At 37.3% G+C, this 22,117-nt stretch overlaps 1 protein-coding gene across 1 annotated transcript; it reads left to right on the forward strand.

Moving 5' to 3' along the window:
- Nucleotides 1-1,736: 1,736 nt before the first annotated feature.
- LOC148021864 (protein NUCLEAR FUSION DEFECTIVE 4-like) lies at nt 1,737-5,352 on the forward strand. The gene is made up of 4 exons (XM_087697385.1): nt 1,737-2,178; nt 2,314-2,659; nt 3,253-4,142; nt 4,828-5,352. The coding sequence occupies exons 2-4, from the start codon at nt 2,321-2,323 to the stop codon at nt 5,294-5,296; spliced, it is 1,698 nt and encodes a 565-aa protein (XP_087553511.1). The 5' UTR covers nt 1,737-2,178; nt 2,314-2,320; the 3' UTR covers nt 5,297-5,352.
- Nucleotides 5,353-22,117: the final 16,765 nt, after the last annotated feature.

A 22,117-nucleotide genomic window follows, 5' to 3' on the forward strand; every position in this document is an offset into this window, starting at 1 on the left:
GAGGTTGATCCTTTTGAAGAGATTTCATATCATGTTTGTAAACATCATCGAAGGTACAAAAAGTTAAAGATCTCATAAACTCATATTTAAGAAAAAGGAATTATGCATAAGCATCTATTTGTTTCATAGAACTTCACAAATAGGCACCTCCATGCTAACATGTGTAAACATCATAGAGGGTACAAAAAGATGAAGATCTCAAAAACTCATTTTTTAGGAAAGAGGAATCATGCATAAGCTTCTATTTGTTCCATAGAAATTTACAAATAGGCATCTCCATGCTAGTAATGATGCCAAATATAAGTGTTTGAGAAAACACATACATTAGCAAGGCATACATATCTCATCACATAGGCATTATACGATCAACTTAAACACATCGAACACCCATGGCGTATGCAAAACATTGTTCAAGTTCCAAATGTTCAAGGGGCATATATATAGAGTTTTTTTTACGGTAGGAAGGGTAAATAGAGTGCACCAACAAGTATTGTTATTCCCCTTCACTATATTTTATAAAAAAATTTATGAAATTGAAAGAACACTTGAGAGCAAGAGAGAAATAGAGAAGACAAACGACAAGAGAATGGGTACAATCTCCCCCCACATATGAATGAGCACCTCCCTCATGCTTGTATCTATGGATTTGTACTTCTTAACTTTTTATGCTTAGAAATCATGAAAAGTATCCACTTGGGCCTTCTGCTTTTCTTGCATGAAGTAGGTCCTTTTTTACTAATCATTTCTAGCATCTATCTAATTTTTGCTAAGGCCTAAATAATAAACCTAACCTTACGAAAATAATTGTCTTGCCTTAAGACTATAATACAAAGGTTATAACAATAGCAAATAAATTTGCCCATAAGTGTATAAAGAAATCTGAGCAATAATAGAAATCATTTCATCTGTATTATTTTACTCATTAATACTTATTCTATTGGTATGAAAATAATATGTTAAATATCTATTTTGTGACTTTTCGTTATTCTTGTTTTATTCATTGTATAATAGTAACTTGTTGCACATGTGCACTTGGCAAGTGTTAGGGAATACAAAGATGGCATTCAATCCATCACATAATTACAACTTTGTTGCTAATGTGTATTTGATGAAGCCAAAGGAATGGTGATTAACAAGAAACAACGTTGACACAAAGTAAGTTCACATAGATGTTACCTAGGATGGAACAATATACATGATAATTAACACAAGCTCCGAGGTGCCATAGAGAATATGGCCTAAGGAAAAATCTTTGGTTGCTCTTGTTGGCAGGTCTGCAAGCAACATCCCCCCCATAAAGTAGGGGGTCATAGATGTGGTCTTATTAGGGCTTAAAACTATGTTCCTATAGTTTGAGTGATGAATAGCATGTGGCGAAATATAAGGTGAGTGGAATCCAGGACAAGTATGGATGAGATTGGACTCTTGATTGACAGTGAGACTTGGATTCCAACGATGAAAACATGATTGTAAAAGACGTTTCAGTGATATCTCACTCATTGTCTCTAGACGTATGGAGACAGTAGCATAAGAAACTTTGATTGAAGGTATGAAAACAAATGAGGAGGTGTCCATATCCATGATATCTTATGAGGGAGGGGTTTATTGGAGTACCTCACTAGTAGTTCCTCTCCAATACCAAAGGTGGCAACTATGGGTGAGGCTTATTATTGATAAGTAGGAAGGAAGGAGGCGCCACTCGCTCCAAAGGGGTTCCACTTGGTGTCATGTCTTGTGACAGGATAGCGAGAGGCTGGTGCAGTGACAAAAGGCAAAGAGGACGAATGAAAGTAGAACACAAACACGCAGCCTTGCACATCCTTTTTCACCATCGAGATGTCACCTTCTTTATCCAGATGGTCCATGGAGCGTCGCCCTTCTTCAATCGATCCATATCAAATACCACAGCCCTCAACTCATCATCAGCGGAAAGGCTCGCCATTGCAGGCTAATTCTATGCATCACCCATCCATTAATTGATGCCGATACTGCTGGCTAGCTTAGTTTACCATTGGCTATATGATGCTGTTGTGTATCAGACATGCCTGGTGCAGGCTAACCGATGAATATACCACCCATTCATCCATTGTATGACGCCAATTTGCAGCAGGCTAATACAGTGTACCATTGTATGATGATGCTATTGGGTATCAGACATGCCTGTGCAGGCTAGGCTAAGTAAATACACCACCCATTTCATAATATGATCCCAATATGCAGGCTAATTTAGTTCACCATTGTATGATGCTATTAGAATAGCATATGATCCCAATTTGCAGGCTAATTTAGTTCACCATTGTATGATTAGAGCAGTAGTGAGATGGCCAGTGGTCTGTATGGGAGCCTCAGGGGCCTCTGCCACAGCAGGTGGGTTGTGCTGGTGTGCTCCTCGTGGGTGGAGACGTGCACTGGCCTCAATGTCATGTATGCCACCTTCTCCCCTGCCATCAAGTCCTCCCTGGGCTACAACCAGAAGCAGATCAGCCGCCTCGGTGTGGCAAAGGACTTCGGGAATGCCGCCGAGATCATTGCCGGCTGCCTCAGCAAGGTGATGTCCCCAAGGGGATTGCTCCTCCTTGGAGGCTTCCAGTTCCTCCTCAGCTATGGCCTCCTCTGGCTCTCTGTGGTCACCATCATCCCAGCTGCTCCCTTCTGGATTGTGAGTCCTTTGGCACATTCCTAGTTCTTTTTGTCTACAATAGAAATTTGCCTGCATCAATTCTTGAGTCTGAAACACAAAATCCTTAATCAAATTTTCTCTCAATTAGCTTTTCAGACTCAAGATTTCACAACCCAAAACTAAATTATCATTTCAGACCCAAGATTTCACAAGCCAACTCAATTAGCATTTCAGACTCTAAGAACTCAAATTTGGTGTTGTGAGAATGGCCCATGAAATTTCTTGTTTGTTATCATGGAAATTTCAGTCCACAATCAAAACTCTGTCAATTTTCACAACCCAAGATCAAAATTTTTGGGTTGTGGAATGTGTCGTGAAATTTCTCTCAGTTGTCCTTTCAGGCTCAAGAATTGATTTTGGGTGGTGAAATGGCCCATCAGAATTCTCTCAGTTATAAGTTTAGGTTCCAGAACACCCAAAAATGCATATTCAGGGAAGATGTTTGGAAAAACCCTGAAAACAAAGTTGATCATGGATTGATTTGAGGAAGCCATGAGCACTTGCGTTCTTTGGCCTTTCAATTTTTGAGACTGCCCATGCTAAAATGTTTGCTCTGCTGCATTGACATGCAGGTTTTTGTCTTGATTTTCATCGGTGCGAATGCCCAGAAGTATCTGGACATGGCAGCAGTCCTTTCATGTTTACCAAGCTTTTCAGACAGCAGAGGCTCTGTCTTGGGGGTACTCAAGGCTTTCAAGGGCCTCTCTGGGGCCATTTTCTCTCAATTATACACCACTTTCTTTGCACCACTGCGCTCTGCGGCACTGCTTATGGTAGCTGTTGGCCCTGCTCTAATGTCAGTCACCATGAGTGCAGTCGTACGGCCGGTGGGGAAAGCACACACAGAGGACAAGAAATTCGAGAACCGCATGTACACTGTTCTGTTTAGCATCTGCTTGCTGATAGCAGGATACATGGTGATTGTGCTCTTCTTTCAAGGAGACTTACCGGCTGGAGATTACAGGCTGGTCCTGCTGTTCTCTGGGCTGTTGGCTCTTATTGCCAGCCCTCTTCTAGCTACTGTCATCATGGTCTCAATCGGAAGCCACAAAGCTTCCAAGGAATACAACCCACACATATCCTCAGGATTATCCACTGAACCTTTGCTGCATCACTACCCTCATGGACTACGAGCTTTTGGAGACAGTACAGATGAAGAGCATGGTAGAGGGGGACCTGAGCCTCTCACAGACCCTCTGACAAACAGACCACCAGGCAAAGAAGACGAGCTAGTTGTAGGCAAAGAGTTAACCTTCTGCCAAGCTCTCAAAACCCCCCATTTCTGGTTGCTGTTCTTTGCTCTGTACTGTGGTTTGGGTTCAGGCTCCACAGCCATTGACAACCTTGCACAAATGGCTGAATCTCAGGGTTATGACAACACGCACACCTTTGTGTCTATCTTCAGTTTATCGAGCTATATGGGCCATTTGGTCGGAGGCTATACTTCTGAAATCTTAGTGAGGTATGGATGTTTGATGCTTCTTCTAAACACAATCTATGTATTATGTAATTATCCCCATGACCTTCCCCCATGTTTTCATGATGGAAATAGATTTGCCATGTGTGTTGGTAGTTCTATTTGTTGAATTACTCTAGAGTGGCCTACTTTGCAAGGGCTGAACATATGGTTTGTGAAAGGATTGATTTTTCACTTCAAGGAAAAGGAAGAATAAATTATTATTATTCTTTGCTATTCAACACATCCTCTTCTCTTGCTTTCATCTGCCTCTCTCTTGCTTTCACACACACACACACACACACACCCCCTTTTTTTCAAGGGCTGAACATTTAGTTTGTGTTAGGATTGATTTTTCACTTCAAGGAAAAGGAAGAAGAACAAATTATCATTACATCCTCGTCTCTTGCTTTCACATCCATACATGTATGTATGTATGTATGTATGTATGTCTCTCATGAGTTCTCTTTCCATCAATCAAAATTTTCCCTTAATGTGTTGGTTTTTATCATAACCTACATTGTTTTTATAATTACATGTAGTGTCTTACATGCATACATTTGTGCAACTGCTGCTTTGCTTGCAATATGTGAAGGTTTATAACTACTATTACTATTGCACATTTCCAAGGCCAGTATTGGGCGAACATGTGTATTGCTCTTAAACTTAGTTCGTCTTTTTCTCATCTTAGGAACTCCATTCCACGCCCAGTGTCACTTATTGGAGCCGAAGGGATTATGATGTTAGCTCAATTCTTATTTGCAATGGCATGGCCAGGATCAATGTATGTGGCCTCAATTTGTTTGGGATTCTCATACGGATCCTTCTCCTCCATCAATCCAGCCATCTCTTCAGAGCTCTTCGGGCTCCAAAGCTTCGGACCCATTTTCGGGTTATTGACACTATCTGCACCTGCCAGCTCAACTATCCTTGCAGGGTTGGTAGCAGGCACCATTTATGATAGAGAGGCTGCAAAACAACATAGCTCTGAGTGCACAGGGCAAGTGTGCTTTTATCTCACATGTTGGATCATGGTGGGGGTCTGTGCTGTGGGAATGGCTCTGATTGGACTTTTGTCATGGATAGTAAGGGACTTGTACAAGAAGCAAGGTTTGGTCCTCAAGGATCTATCTGAAGAGAAGGCACAAGGCCTTGCATGATTTGCAAGGGAAAAAATTATGTAATTCATACAACCAATATAGTATGTCATGTTGTATATATAGTCTAAAATCAAAAGTTAATGTAAACCTTGGCAAAGCTTACAAATGAATCGTGAATGTAGTAAAATAACAAGAGCAGTCTTTGAACACTTCGGAGATGCAAAGTTTGTACTACTAGGGAGCGATTCTACACATGCAAAGCATTCAATTTGTTTCCTTCTTATCAATGTATCAATGGGGTTTTCTCATGCAAGTGCATGACACTTAGTCCCTACAACTCAACAAATGAAGGGTTCTCATATTTGAAAGGGGCACGGTAGGCATGGTGGTCACTACATGTACTTCATATCAACTCCCATGCTTGGTTCTTGTGACATGCCCACTTGAGGCATCATTGGCATGTGTGACATGCCCACTTGAGGCATCCTTGGCATCACGATTTAGTAGTCCTTCAAGATGATTCTTCCTAGGCAATGCCACTTGGTACTATTTCAAATAACACGAGGGTTGTTGCCTAGGCTCTCTCGCGTCCACTTTTCAATGGAAGGTCATGGCCATTCCCATGAGAATCGACTTGAATTTTTTCATTTTTCTATATAAACTAAAGTCTAGTCCTATATTGGAATTAGCTAGTGTTAGACTTTGAGCAACTACTTGTGCCAAATTACTCAAGCTAAAGCCGACTCCTATCGCACTTGGTTCACGTGACGTGCCCACTTGAGACGTCCTTGGCGACATGATCTAGTGGTCCTTTGAGATGATTCTTCCTAGGCACAACACCACTTAATACTCTTTCGAATGACACAAGGGTTTCTACCTAGACTCTCTCAAGTCCACTTTGCAACAGAAGGTCCTAGCCGTTCCCATGAGAATCGATGTGAATTTTTTCATGTTTCTATGTAAACTAAAGTCTCCTATTTGGAATTAACTAGCATCAGACTTTGAGCAATTGCTTGTGTCAATTTACTGGAGCCGAAGTCAACTCGTATCACACTTGGTTCAAGGAGAGTGAGAAATGAGGGGAGTATGAAAACGTCAATCCCTCTACCCATAAGGTAAAGTCTCACTCTGTTCCCCTAAAATGATATAAAGTCGAGGGTCCTAGTTGATTTGAGGGTCAATTCCTCCTATATTCTAACATAATGAATCTGTGAGAAGCTCTTGGCTTACGTACCCACTTGAGACATCCTTGGAGCACGATTTAGTGGTCCTTTAGGATGATTCTTCCTAGGCAATGCCGCTCGACACGCTTTCAAATAACATGAGGGTTGGTGCCTAGACTCTCTTAGATCCACTTTGCAACAAAAGGTCCCAGCTCTTCCCATGAGAATCGATTTGAGTTTTTCAATTTTTCTATGAAAACTAATGTCTCCTATTTGGAATTAACTAGCATCAGACTTTGAGCAACTACTTGTGCCAGATTACTCAAGTTGAAGCTGACTCGTATTGCACTTGGTTCAAGGAGAGTGAGAAATGAGGGGGGTATGAAAATGTCAACCCCTCTACCCATAAGGTAAAGTCTTAGATTTTGTGAGAAGCTCTCAACTTATGGAGACCACCCTACCTTAGAGCGGATCTGTCATGGATCACACTCTCCCGCTTTCCTCGGTTGAGTAGTTTCTGTTATCTACTTACCTAACACATTTAATTTGCACACATAAAATCAGCTTTCTTAATTAATCATTTAAATCACAACCTTCATTTACGTAAATTAGACTCACAACACACAAACAATGAAGACAACCCTTTGAAAGACATGTTTTTTATTTAATAAGCTTCCTTAAACAAGTCTTCACCTTCCACCAATACGGAAGATTGGCGCAAAGGCCATTATTTACCCAAGTTTTTTGCCCCTAACTAGTGTCGGGGTCTCAAGAAACCCATCTTGAGTCACATAGGAGTTTTTGGGCAGAATCTAGGTGTCTAAGAGTTTACTAGTTAGAATCCCCCTAGCACCCTCACTCCTCTTGCCCAAGGACTTCATACGCCATCAATGTCCGGTCCAAAAACTCTCTGAGGCGGCAATCTATTTCCCCTTGGGAAGGGATCCGCAACTAGCCTTGGGGGAGGTCTAGTGCACTTTTCTTTTTATCCTATTGCAGACTTAGTGTATTAGGAAATTTTCTATTATTTAATCAATTTTCATTTGCATTGAATCAAGTTTGTATGCATTGCTACAAACACAAGAAATCTCTTTCAAATGATTTATTAACAAGAGACGATTGAGCAAGTTCTTAACTTGGAGGCAACCCTTTCCAACTTGACTATCTTCTAGCCCTTAGGTTTTTCCCAATTTCCTTTCAAATGAATTTTTCTAGCTTTCCTTTCTCTTAACCCTTGGTTAACTTCTCTCTCTTTTTTTTATATGATCATTTGTATTGATTATCATAAGCCTTTGAGTACGATCTTTCATTCATATTTCTTCTCAAGGATTGCTCGTTAAACCCATCAAGAATCCTAGAGATTATCTTAAATTTGAAAAAATTATCAGGTTTTTATTTTTATAGTGGGATTCTTCTTCCTTAAGAAGTACCCCTAATTGATGATCTTGATAATCTATTTGATCCTTCTTAATTCACTTGTTACTAGTTAAAGTTATTCTTCTTTGTTTATAAATGCTAAGTGAATATTTAAGAAGTTTCTCAACATAAAGAGAATTATCCTTGATACAATTTTTACCATTCTTTACGTTCATATGATTTGTAAAAACTAAAGAAACTATTATTAATGCAACTTCACTTATCCTAGTTTTACATAATTTATAAACATAAAAAGATTTTTTTTCTAAATGTAACATTTATCCTTTCCAATGTTTTCATGCAAAAAGAAATTATTCTCGATGCAACTTTTTATCTTTCCATGATTTATAGATGTAAAGGAATTAAGATTAATGCTACTTTTCATCTTTCCACGATTTTTAATATGATTTGTAAAAGAGTTTTATTCATGATACAAATATTCATTTATAAGGATCTTAAGATAATTACTCAATGCGATATTATACAATTTATCCTAGCTTCAAATTTATACAATTTTGACTTAATAATTCCTTATATGTCCTATTTAAATGTTTCTAACCATGTATTGAATGATCATAAATTTATGAAGGAACCTGATCTTATGCCATGTGAGATAACGTGTTGACCATGTTTGTGACTGTATTAGTAGCTCCCATGCTCCTCATGCTAGAATATCTCCTCTTGGGGGCCATTGCAAAAAGGCGTCTATGGCACTAGATCTAACTTTGACGATCTTGAACTCGTGACAGATATTTGCGGTTCCTTGTGGTTCGCACTCTTACTAGGTAGGAAGGACTTGTGTTGAAGGTGTCGGGGTGGTACTCCTCTTGTACTTCGAAATGTCTTGTTTGTTCTCACTCCCCCCCCCCCATTATTCTTCGTTACTTCTTTGACTCCCTTCCTCCTCTCCTTCTCCTTGCCTATTCTACTTCCCTCCTTCTCTTCTTTTTCTAAACCTCTTCTACCCACCTTCATTTTTCCTCTTCTTCTCTACACCTCTTCTACTTTCCTTTCTCTCTTCCCTTCTCTTCTCCCTTCTCTTCTCCTTCTTTTTACTTCTTCTTCTCTCCCTCTCCATTCTTCTCTTCTCTTCACCCTTCACTTCTTCCTCTCTTCTCCCCTTCCTTTCTCCTTCCCACTTCTTGTACTTCTCTCTCCCTTCCTTCTCCTCTTCCCTTCTCCTTCCACTTCGTCTTCTCTCCTCCCTCCCTCTCATCTCTCTCTAAACCAACAAACGAGCGCACAAAATGGTATTATCCAACCTTGTCTAGCCTTTGCTAAGGCTTTATAGCCTTATCAATGGTATCATTATCATGCGATTAACTAGTTGATAGCATGGGGCTTGGTGATGTTGCCTACTACAACGTATGTCTTTGGAATTAATGTACAATGATGATTGCAAGGAGTAATTACTAGTCACACATTTTGATCGTAATGGTGATACAATCGAGAGGAAGCAATGATGACATCCAATTCAGTTGCGGCAAACTCAAGGTGGCGGTGTTCAATCCAATAACGATAGTGGTAGTTTGTTAGTTCATTCAATTTGTTTTCTTTTTTATATTCTAAGGTTCAAAGTGTTTAAAGTGCTCCCCCCCCCGCCCCCCCCCACCAGATTCAATAATTGCTTGGTTATCATCCATGCTCCAAAAATCCTTATTTCTTAGCCCTTAATTTTTAGCGTGATTAACTTAGGGAACTAAGGTTGGTAGCACATGACATGGCCTACAGCAAGTTTATTCAGGATTTGGATATCCACTCTCCTGTACACACTAGAGAGGAGATGGTCTATTGTACACACTAGAGAGGAGATGGTCTATTGTGAACTCTCCACCCACTTTTGGTAAACTTAATTTCTAAAAAACTTAATTAATTATATTTACTTGTTTATTTTTTATTTGAATAGATTGAGGGCTTCTACTTTTTATTTGGATTTTTAGTAATTTGATATATTCATGATGTGTACATTGCTTCATTCAAAAATTTTAGATATAATTGAGAACTTTTCAATCTCTTTGAAATAGTAATACATTCATTCGTTATATAAACATATACCCAACTCTCATTTTCACTTTCAACTTTCCAACCTCTCTCTCTCTCTCTCTCTCTCTCTCTCTCTCTCTCTCTCTCTCTCTCTCTCTCATATACACAATACACCATTGCCTTCTATCATAATGGACTGTTCACCATTTGATAACTTCTTACATTTCCTTACAAACATTGAGTTTGTTGGGAGAAAAAACCCATACTAGGCCTCCTCCCAAGATTAGCTATTGTGATATAGTTCTTTGACATGGCCTAATCTTAGAATACCCTATACAATATATGAATGATCACCTTTGACAATACATTGTTGTCTTTTAGGATTTCAGAGAGGATTGGGTCTCTTGCCACCTCCTGATCTATATCAACAAGGAGTGAACTTTTGCATAGAAAACTTGCTTGATTTTATGAGAATCTTGCCCCTTCTTTTTACAAGAACCTCACTCTCCAAGAGGCCAAGCTTTATGGTATGAAAAGCTTAGAAGGAGCTATTGTTCTTGGACTAAACCTTTATGACATTGTTACTTGATGAAGTTAAGAATCCCCTATTGTAAATGTGAGTCATCAAGTCTTTGTGATGGGATTTCTAAGAGATGCTCCTAATGAAGGCAAGAATCCCCAATTGTAAATGTGAATAATGAGGTTCATGTGATGCGATATGTAAGAGAAGCTCCTAATCCAAAGTCCACACCATCAAAATGAAATAAGAGAAGTTAAGGTGGTTGCAAAACAAAATTCTTTGGGTAGTTTTGTGTAGGGAGCCATTGTAGATGTGGGGAGTAGCTTGGTTGGCACCTTGGGTGGGACTGAAAAGGTGCCACTAGCTACAGATGTTGATTGATGTGTTGATAATATGAGTGAGGTCTTGATTGATGTGGCAAGAAATTTATCTTTCTCCATGATATGGAGAAATTATTTGGACCATGGGGAATTGAGGTGTTGTCCATGTTGGCAATTACCCATGAATTTTCCATTTGCTCAAACACCTTGCCTTGAGTGCCCTACTTTGTAACTTTAAGATACTTGCAATACAATAAAATCCCTTGTGGATATAGTGGAGTTAGCAAAGCGTGTTGTGGTTGGCTCCCATGAGTTCTATAGAGAAATGCATCAAAACAAGCCTCAGGGGCTTCACTATATGTAAACCCTCTATATCATGTGTATTAAAGGCCTATTTAGAAATACATTTATTTATGAATTCTCCCAAAATAAAACACACCCCCCTTTCTATTCGATTTGTAAATGATCTCTTTTATATGGCATCCTTTTGTATGTAAAATTTATGTGAAACACTAAAGTGATATTTTAAAAATCCCTCCTTTTGAATCCACCTAATACACTTATATATTATGAGTGAACCCCCCAAGCACCAAGCATCCCCCATTGATAAGTCTAAGTCTAGGGTGGACTTGACAAAATCTTGTGAGATCATTGTTGATGACAAGCAAGAAGTCTAATTATTTTAATTTTTTCATTTTTCTTTAATATTTATATTATTTTTGTATTGCCTTCTTATCAATGTAGATTGTTCTTGACATCGATGAGTTTGCAAGTCACTAAAAAGGCCAGGGTACTTTAAACAAGTATACTTAAATTTTCTATTACATTTGTTAAATCTATCGACTTATCTAAATAAATCAAACTTTGGCATGATAATTCTTAAGATTTGGATCTCTTTCTAAATCTATACTATGTTTTTTTCAATCTTTTCAAAGCTCCTAGTTTAACTTATACGACTTTCTTGATATGTTGCTACGATTGTCATTCACATTGATATCTAGTAGGTTATATCATGAGTTAACCTTGACATCTTGTGTTCCTTTTGAATCTTAGCCTTTCATGCATACTCAAGGAATTTAATAACTCTTCAATTTTCTCAATAGCCACTTGGTGCTTAGAGATAAGTTTCATATATAAGCATAATTAATATAAAACTTTAAATGCTTGTCAAATATGTACATGAGGCAATGTTAAGTGCCAAAATGGGCATTCTCAATATCAATTAGATATATAGGTGTCCAATTCTTGTCAAGATGCAATCCATTTGGTTGCATGTTTCTAGTATAGGTTAGTGCTCCTCTATTCTAGGGTATATATTTTAGGTCATTAGAATAATTTTTTGTTATCATGTCAAAAGAACAAGGTAGTGGTGCTAATGCCTTAGTATCACAAATTGAACATATACTTGTGTGTATTAAAATCACCACCTAAGGGCCAATCTCCATTGAATTTGCTATTCACCTCTATTATACTTTAACAATTAATCAACCAAAAATTGAGAAAATACAAAAGAGAAAGAGAATAATAGAGCTAAGAGAGCACAATTATAGAATAGGTACAATCTCCATCCATGCATGATTGAGCACCTCCCTTATATATGTATTTAATGATTTGTATTTCCTTGTTTTTTGTGCTAAAAAATTATAAAAATTATATTTTTGAGCTTCTACTTTCCTTGTTTGAATATACTCCTTTGTTGATAGTTTATAACACCTATCTACTTATTTTTAGGGTGTAAATCATTCTTCTAAGCTTATAGAAAATAATTGTCTTACCACCAAAAGACCATAATACAAAGGTTTTGATAATAATAAGTAATCTCCTACATAAGTGCGTGATAATTCTACACACCAATAGTGCCAAAACAATAATCTTATGAACTAAACATGCTCCACTATTAAATACAATATCATTGCATCTACATTACTCCAACTACTAATAATCTTCTCAACAAAAACAAATGATTAGTGCTACATGCCTACATGTGAAACAAGTCACTATTATTCAATGAATAAATAATAATAATAATAGCATTAGTAAATCAAATCCAATGGATAATATCTATCTTTACAATTTCTTGGGGATTAAAAAGCAACTACCTTCAATTGATTAAAATTAAAACAAACAATACATATGGCTAATCACATGGTAGTGCTAGGGTCATGTGATGGATCTTCACTAAAGCAATGAGATAAAGCTAAAAATACAAATTCTAACATGTAGAAACAAAATGATAACCAATATGTGTTACCTCACGTGGCAAATTTGTACTTTCGCTATGAAACTAATGAACCATGGATTTTCCAAACACTACCTCATGTGGCAACTTTGTCTTTGACCCAGAATTTAATGTGATGATGAGTGGTATACATATATCACATAAACATAAGTCAAAGTAAGAGATGACTTTTGAATCTACTAGGATTCCTCAATCGAAGCAATTTTGTACTTAATAACCAAATACTTATGATACTCAATACATATTCATGTAATAGATTTATCCATCTAACTACTCTAAACGAATTTGCTTACCGCTAATTACATATGGGTAGCCTAGAAATAGGAGCTTATGTGCAATGTATCCAATGGAATAACTTTCTTACTTTACAAAAAAAGGGTGAGGGGTGGTGGTGGGAGGAGGGGGTTTGGGGGAATGCAGGGAGAAGCATTTTAGTGTTCCATGCTTATGAAGATTGCAATTACATATCGTTTCAACCACAAATTGGCTCATTGGTTGAGGAGGATATGTTGCTTGCATGTTGAACTCCATAGCCATCCCCCAATTAATGACCCTGATAAACATCCTCAACATTTGGGAAAAGTAAAAACCAATGTTTTTTTTGTGTAAGTGATTTTCCTTTATGCAACACATTCATCACATTCAAAAAGCCAACCACTAAGGAAAGGGTGTTCTCTTGGATTCCTACATACCTATCTCATCCTACATACCAGTCTCATCCTTGGGCAAACTAACAAAGGTTTAGAGTGCACAATATTTGCATCTCTCTTAGAACTAGCAACATCGAAACAATGTTATAAATTTGAGCCACTCCAATGACAAAATACTACTTTAGCCAAAGATGTGGTCGCTTATTACTCTCCATGCCAACGTGTCATTTGCATTGCACTGTATGCTCCTTCTTTGGGTATTCCTCATGAAGGAATACTCCATGTAGGCTAGCAAGAGTTCTTTGACTTACGGGTTCTAGAAACTAATTTGTAGCTAACGGGATTGGGCCACCTCAAAGATGAATAACTTTGACGTTGGATTATGGGTTATTCTAGCATAGTTGATGTGATCACACATTTCTTGATATCCTTGACTAGCGTGATGCTATATGAAGGTCTCATATGCATCAATGATTTTGAAGTGTCCTAGAAAGTCTTGTTTTTACATGTTGGCCATTCTCTTGATGACATTATACTCTTGTTTTATGAGCATTTTGTCCTTTCGCTTTTGGACAATTGCGCCATAGAGACCTAATATATGGATATAATATATAAATTTTTAAATAAAAAATTGTATTCATTAACTAAGATAGACATCAATACTTAACTATTTATTATTTATGTTTATTTGATAATCATATTTTAACATAGTATCATAGGTTGATCATAGGCTAATCCTTCTTCATCTTCTATATAAATCTTTTAGGATCACTATATATGCATGTCTAAATCATTTATTATAGATCCTAAGAACTAAATCCTAGGATATCAGTAGCTTGAACACACTAGTATTCGACATAAGCATGTTGCACCATGGCTAGTATGTATGACACAAAGACATTGGTGTGCAATTCTTCCAAAGATCATGCACGAGTATAAGTTTTGCCTTATGCATGAAAGAAGGATCAATGATACTATATTAGATATCCTGTTAAGGATTGATTTTATTGTTTCCCATTATTAGGCTTTGGCCCTTCTTTCTACAAAATGATTGAAGATCTCATTTTCAATGCCTCTCTACTAATCCTCATTTATGGGTATTTTACTAGATCTTTCAAACTCAAGAGGTTGATGAGACAATGTTTCCCTTTAGTACCTTCATGGCTTGCATCAATAACACAACCTCCACTAGGTCAAATTAAAGGAAAATGTATTAAGGTTTGATGGAAGCTATTCCTAAAGACTAATGGCAAAGTATTTTGTGCCCAGATGTTTACTAACAATAACTCTAACATTATTAAGTATAGGGCTTAGCTCTCTTCAGAATCTTTTGGCTATCTCTAATGAATTATCATATGCATCAGGTTTTCTAATTAGCCCTCACAAAATTGAAGTGCTCTATCTAAGTTGGGTTTGATCCCCTAAGTGTAGTTTGGCTTCCAAACAAGGCACCCCCTTTAGGTACCTAGGTTGCCCTATTGGTCTTGATGTAAGTAGAGGCTCAACTAGTTTCATGAAAAATTTTAAGTTAAGATGTGGCATATAGGTGAGATTAGTAGGGAAAATGGTCACCTTTAGGGGGGTTCTTATCCCCACGAGCATATATGCAACCTTCTTGTTTCTCTTTAGGCATCTCATTTGGGCTACTGGATTCACGTTTCTCATATCCTACTGAGGCTATTGGAAGGAATTGATCAAAACCCTATAATAGAGTTTATCAAACTTTTAATGAGAATAAGAAAACTTAAAATGTATTGGCTATAAGATGTGATAATGGATTGCCTACCCATTTTTAGTTTTCTAGGGAATGTTGGCAAAAATTGGAAGGTCCTTTTAGGTGCTTTTTGTGGTCACATGGGGATCACTTCACCTAGCACAGTTTCTCGTGAGATCAGATTACTTCAGCTAGAAGAGAGGGGGTTGTAAGTTTGGAGGCATTCCATCTAAAGTTCATATTCCTCAAAAAGCTAGAGTGTGATCAACAATAGAATTGCTAGCTATGCTCTTTGCTAAGGGGGTTAAGGTTAAAATTGATTCCTTAGAACAAACGAATATGTTGGTCAATTCTTAGAAGTCTCAATTTGTAATGACTCTATTTAGCCTTTGGATATAGATCATATAGGCAATGGCTTACTCCATCAAGTTATCTTCCGATAGTCTGGTACATCAATGATGATTTGTCCCTTATATTTGACAGTACTAGAAATTGCTAATGTTCTCTTTTGTAAGGGGTCGTAGAGATGCGTAGACATCTAGTGTGAAGGTCTAAACTTCTTGCTAAGAAGCGATGAAATAATTTCTAACAATTTCTTGCCCAATAACAAGGAAATGTAGAGGCTACAAATGATCATTGGTAGGAAGGGAAGAGTTGTGATGACTAAATTTTGATGTACAGCTTAATAATAAGAGCATTTTGAAGTGAATTTTGATGTGCAGCTTAATAATAAGAGCATTTTGAAGTGATGGAGTAAGTATGAGGGGGAATGAGGTTGGGGGAATTGAACTAATGAAGGGATTTTGAGTAGCATTCCTGTAGATGGGTCTTGAAGACCCAAGAAAATGGAAACTTGAAGATCCCAAAAATTATATGTGGAGTGGGTAGAGGAAGAGGATGATCAAACATCTCTCTCTCTCTCTCTCTCTCTCTCTCTCTCTCTCTCTCTGGGTAGAGGAAGAGGATGATCAAACATCTCTCTCTCTCTCGACACATAAAAGTGCTTGTATTGGGAATCGAACCAATCGCCTCAGGAACCTGAAAAAGCATGCAGGTAAAGGACCCTTTATAGAACAGTCCCGTCGCACCCAGCATGTCACAAGCTTCCTGCCTTTGACGCCTTCTCGCTGGCATGATCTGTGATTTCTCTTTTGCCTTTCTTCATCCCTCTTACGTCGATTGCTTAGCCCTTCCTTCACCCACACAGCCTATATCTTCCCAGCTCACAGATAACATTGCTTTTAGCTTGAAAGAGTATTCCACCCCTCTTGGAGCTTCATGCATAGCACAGGCCCCCTAGCCCCCAAATCTTAGACTTTTGTTGAAACGATGAGAATGGTGGCTAACCCTTGCCCACACTACCATAAGAGCATGATGGTAGATCCCTTACACATGCTATCATCATTAGGGCTGGTTGTAAGATATAATAAAATATGCAGTAAGTTAATCAAGCAAAGGAACACTAGTCTCAGAGATCTAGGGTAAACTATCTCCAAGGATAATATATCTATAAATCTTGCTTAGGTTAAAGTTGTAGTGATATGACAACAACCTAATCAAAGAAGTTTGTGAGTTATTAGGACTCAACGGATGGTACAAAGTTTTCATTCAAGGGTATGCCCTAATAGCAACACCCTTGATTGCACATTTGAAGAAGAATAATAAGATAATATGGACACTACTATAGCAAGCAAGCTTTGATCAACTCAAATTCACTCTTACAAATGTAGCTCTTCTCAAATTCCCAAATTTCACTTAGGAATTTGAAGTGATTTTTAATGCAAGTAATCTTGTGCTTTGTGGTTTCTTAGTGCAAGATGGAAGACCGATAGGCTAGACCTCCCTTAAACAAAAATATTCCTATGAATAAATTGTGCAACTCGTAACCAAGATTTACTAGGTGGTACCCTATCTCAAAGTATGGTGATACCATATTCTAAGTTTGCAAGTTTTAGTTAATAATTGAGTACAAAAGTCTAAAATGGATCTTGACCCATTCAAGTCAACATGAGACAAAGAAGATGGACAGAGATTATTCAAGAGTATGACTTCAACTCAAGTAGCACACAAGCAAGGATAATGTGTGGCTGATTCCCTTAGTCAAAAGGGTTCTTTTGTTGCAATTTGCTTGCTAAAAAACTTGATAGTATACTTAGTAAGGCATGCTACTCCTTATGATGAATTGCATCAAGAGATATGATCTATTTTTGCATTCATCATATTTGTCTTAGAGAGAAAACCCCAATTAGAGAACTCTCTTCTTCTCAATGGATGCCTATATTTCAAACATTGGCTAGCTATTTCTATGAATCAAGAGCTAAAGAAGTCCATTTTGCAGTAAGAAGCCCATGATAGCCTACTAGTGGGTTACCGAACCTAGGAAAAAACGGTAAATGCAATAAGGAAGAGCTACCTTTGGCCAAGCATAAAGTAAAATGTGCATTGTCATGCCAAAGAGTGTATGCCATCAATAGATTAAGCTAAAAGGATAGAAATATTTGGTAAATTACATCCCCACAGTGTACCACAACTGAAGTGAGAGTGCATTGATATGGGCTTTGTTACAGGTCTTCCCACTATGCAAGGAGAATATGATTCCATTCTACTAATAGTGCATCTACTCACTAATGTAGCCATTGGATAATTCCCACCTCTTTGTTAGAGAAGGTTTTTAGATTACATGGCCTACCTTAGAGGATGATTAGTGATTATGAGTCCAATTTCACCCTCAACTTTTGGAAGGTCCTATTCCAAGTGATAGGGGCATAGTTATGCTTCAATACCTCATAGCTCACCTGAATCAATGGGTAAATAGAGTGAGTAAATCAAGTGGTAGAATATATACCTTGGGTTTCTTGTAAAAGAGAACCACAAAGGTAGATTCAATACTTACCCTCAGTGGAACCATCCTACAATAACTCCCTCATTAGAGCATAAGAATGTAACCTCTCAAGGTATTATATGGTCAAGAATGCTTATCTCCCTCTAAACTTCTATGAGCCTACCATCAAGATGGAGGATTCTAAAGCAATGGTGCAAGGACTAGAGGAGAAAACTAGGATGATCACTCATATCATGGTCTTTCTTCGCATATGGCCTAAAAAGCGTTCATTGTTGCTTCAAAAGTACAAAAAGACAAGCCCTTTGATATTTATGCACCCATGCTTATAAGTTGGAGCTTCCATCCAAAATGAAGATTCATGTTGTTTTCCATGTAAGATTATTGAAGCCATATGTACCTACACTACCACCTTCTAGACTATCAAGAAGTTGTCATATCCAAACAAGGAGTCTCAAAATGTGGCCTAGTAGGATCTTAGATTCCAAGATTAGACAACTTTGAAACTATGCCATAATTGAAAACTTGTTACCTAGAAGAGGATGTCACATAGGTTGATGAAGCCTCCTATTCTATCAAGGTAAGGATATCTTATGTTTTTCAAGGGAGAGTGTAAAAGAACACCCCTAGTTCTATCAAGATGAGGACATCTTGTGCTCTTTAAGGGAAAATGGATCTAAAATCTTTATTTATTTCCAATTGGAATGCCTCCCTATACAAATTCTCTTCTTGTTGAACAAATGGGCCAGCATTTATTTAATACAATTTCGATCAAGATTAAGCTTTAACTCTTTCTTTACATTTGATTCTCATATGAAGAACATTTAGTTCATATCATGTTCAATTTTTAAAAGATTGTCTAGGAAGCCTCCCTGAATTTAAACGATTGTTACCTTAATATAAAGATTTAAAGCCTTAAAGCTTTGTTTTTAGGAAATGAATGGTGTCAACAAAAATTAGACACTACCATGCTAAAGATCACACCATCATCAATTGAGATAAAGCGAAAATAGTTCAAAGCAAAAATAATTCTTTGAAACATAAAAATGCCAATCCAATTGAAATTAAGAATAACAAGAATAATAATCATAGAATCAAAAAAGAAAAAAAATCTTGTTTCTAATCATGCACATATTTGGATTATGAAAATAAAATAATAATCAACTAATCAAAGAAAAAAGTAATCAAATGGGGTCATTGATAAATGTATTCTATCATTGAATGATTGATAGCCATTAAAAATATACTAAACATAGCACAAATACCAAACATAGCACTAAAAGATACAATGATCACAAGTTCTTGAGATACAAGAGATCCATAATGTCATTTGTGTGTTACCCATATGCAAGGCGAAATCGACATATTTGGAAGAAAAAGTTGGCATATTGTTTGATAAAGATTATTAGAGTGCATATGTGCAAGACAAAGTTGGGATACTACTTGATTAAGGTAAGGCAAACACATATTCATGCTATATTGCTTAAAACACAATAGATACAAATCATGATTGGTAGGCCAAATGGTGATCCATAGACCAACAAGGGTTAGATATACATAAAGTTTTTGCAAACTAACATAGGACAGTATCCCCATGAGGAGGTGAATATCTCAAAGGTGCAAGCTTGAAGTATCTTCCTTTATTATTCGAGATCTACATCTACAAGAGGGGCTTTTTGCGATACATGTCCAAATTTGTATGTCATGAACACGAATTGAATAGTGACATGGGCTTGCGAAGCCTCTCTATCGTACTTGTAATGCAACGCCGTCGCATTCATTGTGGGTTAATTTCACGTGTGATATATAAGCTCTCTCAAGGGCGATATGCTAAATGCTCATATCCTCATACCTTGATGAGCATATAGGCATCACAATACCTATCCAAGGCTCTCTCTCTCTCTCTCTCTCTCTCTCTCTCTCTCTCTCTCAGGTGATCAAACCCCACATAGATATGGCCCCATGCATGATGGATTAGTCGAGCCTTCCTTTGCTTACCTCCAAAAATTTACACATGGCATCACAGAGACTTAATTGTTCCTTCTATATCGTTCAATCATGGCTTATCCAAAACAAGTCAATCATTTCTCTCTCTCATTTCCAAAAAGTTTGACAGCTCATACTTTAACAAGCCCATGTTCATACCTTACCTTAGTTTTAATATGCACTTCAATAGAGTAGGTGTTGAGTAGGCATTCTCAGTTGATAGCCCAAGATGCATATCTGTCCCTGTAGCACTTTGGCTCCATGTTGGACTTGTGGGTTTACACCCACCCTTTATCGATTGAAGCAAAATGAAACTAAAGCACTTACGCTGCCGGACTTTTCGGTATACATTCACTGCCTACTCACCATAGTAAAACTAAATAGGTCCTAAGAGAAAAGCAGCAGTATGCCAAGAAAAGATGGACAAATGATCCATTTGAACCATTTGGATGAGATTCAATGATGGAAATTGTTAAATAAATTGCTACATTGCTATGAAAATAAAATGATTTTATATTTGTTTTTGTGGATATCCTTTGTGTCTATTTGTTGCATGATCATGACTTCTTACATGTGGGCCCATGCATGACACGAGACACATTATGCTTAGTAGACAAATAGTAGGGAACCAATATGTTTTGTGTTGTGGTGAGCATATTATGAGGAGTTACACGGATTAAATATTTTGAGAAAAGATCTAGAAAAATATTTATGGGGAAATGCTTCATAGCTAGGAATTATTGTATTTTTGAATCCTTATTAGGGCAAGGATATTATATGTGCATATGCACAATTTATTTATTTGGTTGAACTATTGTGCAAACCTAAAAAGCTTGCTTATTATTTTGCAAGATTTTGGAATATATTTTTTAGAATAAGATTTTAAAAATAGTTTTGAAAAAGTAAAGCATACATGCAAAGAAAGCAAGAGTCCAAAAAGGGGAAGCTTTTCAATGATATTTTTGAGCATAAAAGCTTAATGCAAATTCATAAGTACACACATGGGAGAGGTTCAAAAAAGGGATGCTTTTCAATGATATTTTTTAGCATAAAAGCTTAATACAAATTCATAAGTACACACATGGGAGAGGTGCTCACCCATGCATGGGGGGAGATTGTGCCCAATCTTATGTCAAGCATACTTTTCTTAGTTCTCTTCTTTCTTACAAATTGTATGTCTTTAATTTGTTGTTAATCCTTGTTCTGTAAAATGAAGGACCTCAACATTGGTATTAAAGCGAGGTGATTGGTCTACATGTCAACATCAAGAGGAGACATTCATTCGTACATAGGGAGCACAATCAACACCATAATCAACAACATCAAGGAGCATCTTTTTAACTATTGGACAATTTTCTTGTCCACTAGTTTACAACTCTAGATTCTCTCTCGTCTCTTTAAGTATCCTATCAAATATTTTCCCTCAATGCCAAGAAAGTATGCCTCCCGTCTATCACACTCTTCTACGAGAAATTGGAGGACTCTCTCTCTTTTCACCTTTATCCTACCCTTAGCTATTAAATCCTACAAAGGCTTATCTAAAAATTCTTGAAGGCTATTGAGGCATTCACTTAAACATCAATATCAAATGAACTCCCATGAATTTCGATTTCTCCTTTACACACCGATGTGTGGAATTTATGACACGAGTTGTTGCCTTGATGTTTTGAATGGTCGCTTCAAAAGACCCTCTCCTTTAAACCTTTATCAAAAGGTTGAACATTAGCCTTAAAAGGCTAAAATACATAGTAAGGAGACTCATTTCCTCTCTTCAGGATAGCAAGGATGCATCAACCATCGTTTATCAACAGCATGGATTTGAGCTTCATCCTTCTTGCTACATCCACAATAATTGTACTTTCACAGGTCGATAGCCGGATGGTGTTACAAATCAAAAGCTTTGTTACAAAGCTCCAAATTTATAAAGGCTTAAACTTTAATATTCACTTTTTTTTTTCAAAGAGGGGGTTTATATAGCTTTTTTTTTTGTTTTGGGAGGGAGGATAATTCTTTAACTCATCTTACCATATAGTCTTTCAATTTTTTTTAAA

Source organism: Lygodium microphyllum, chromosome 17 (genome assembly GCF_053477565.2).
Source record: "Lygodium microphyllum isolate KBCC chromosome 17, Lygodium_microphyllum_v1.1.10, whole genome shotgun sequence".
NCBI lineage: Eukaryota > Viridiplantae > Streptophyta > Polypodiopsida > Schizaeales > Lygodiaceae > Lygodium > Lygodium microphyllum.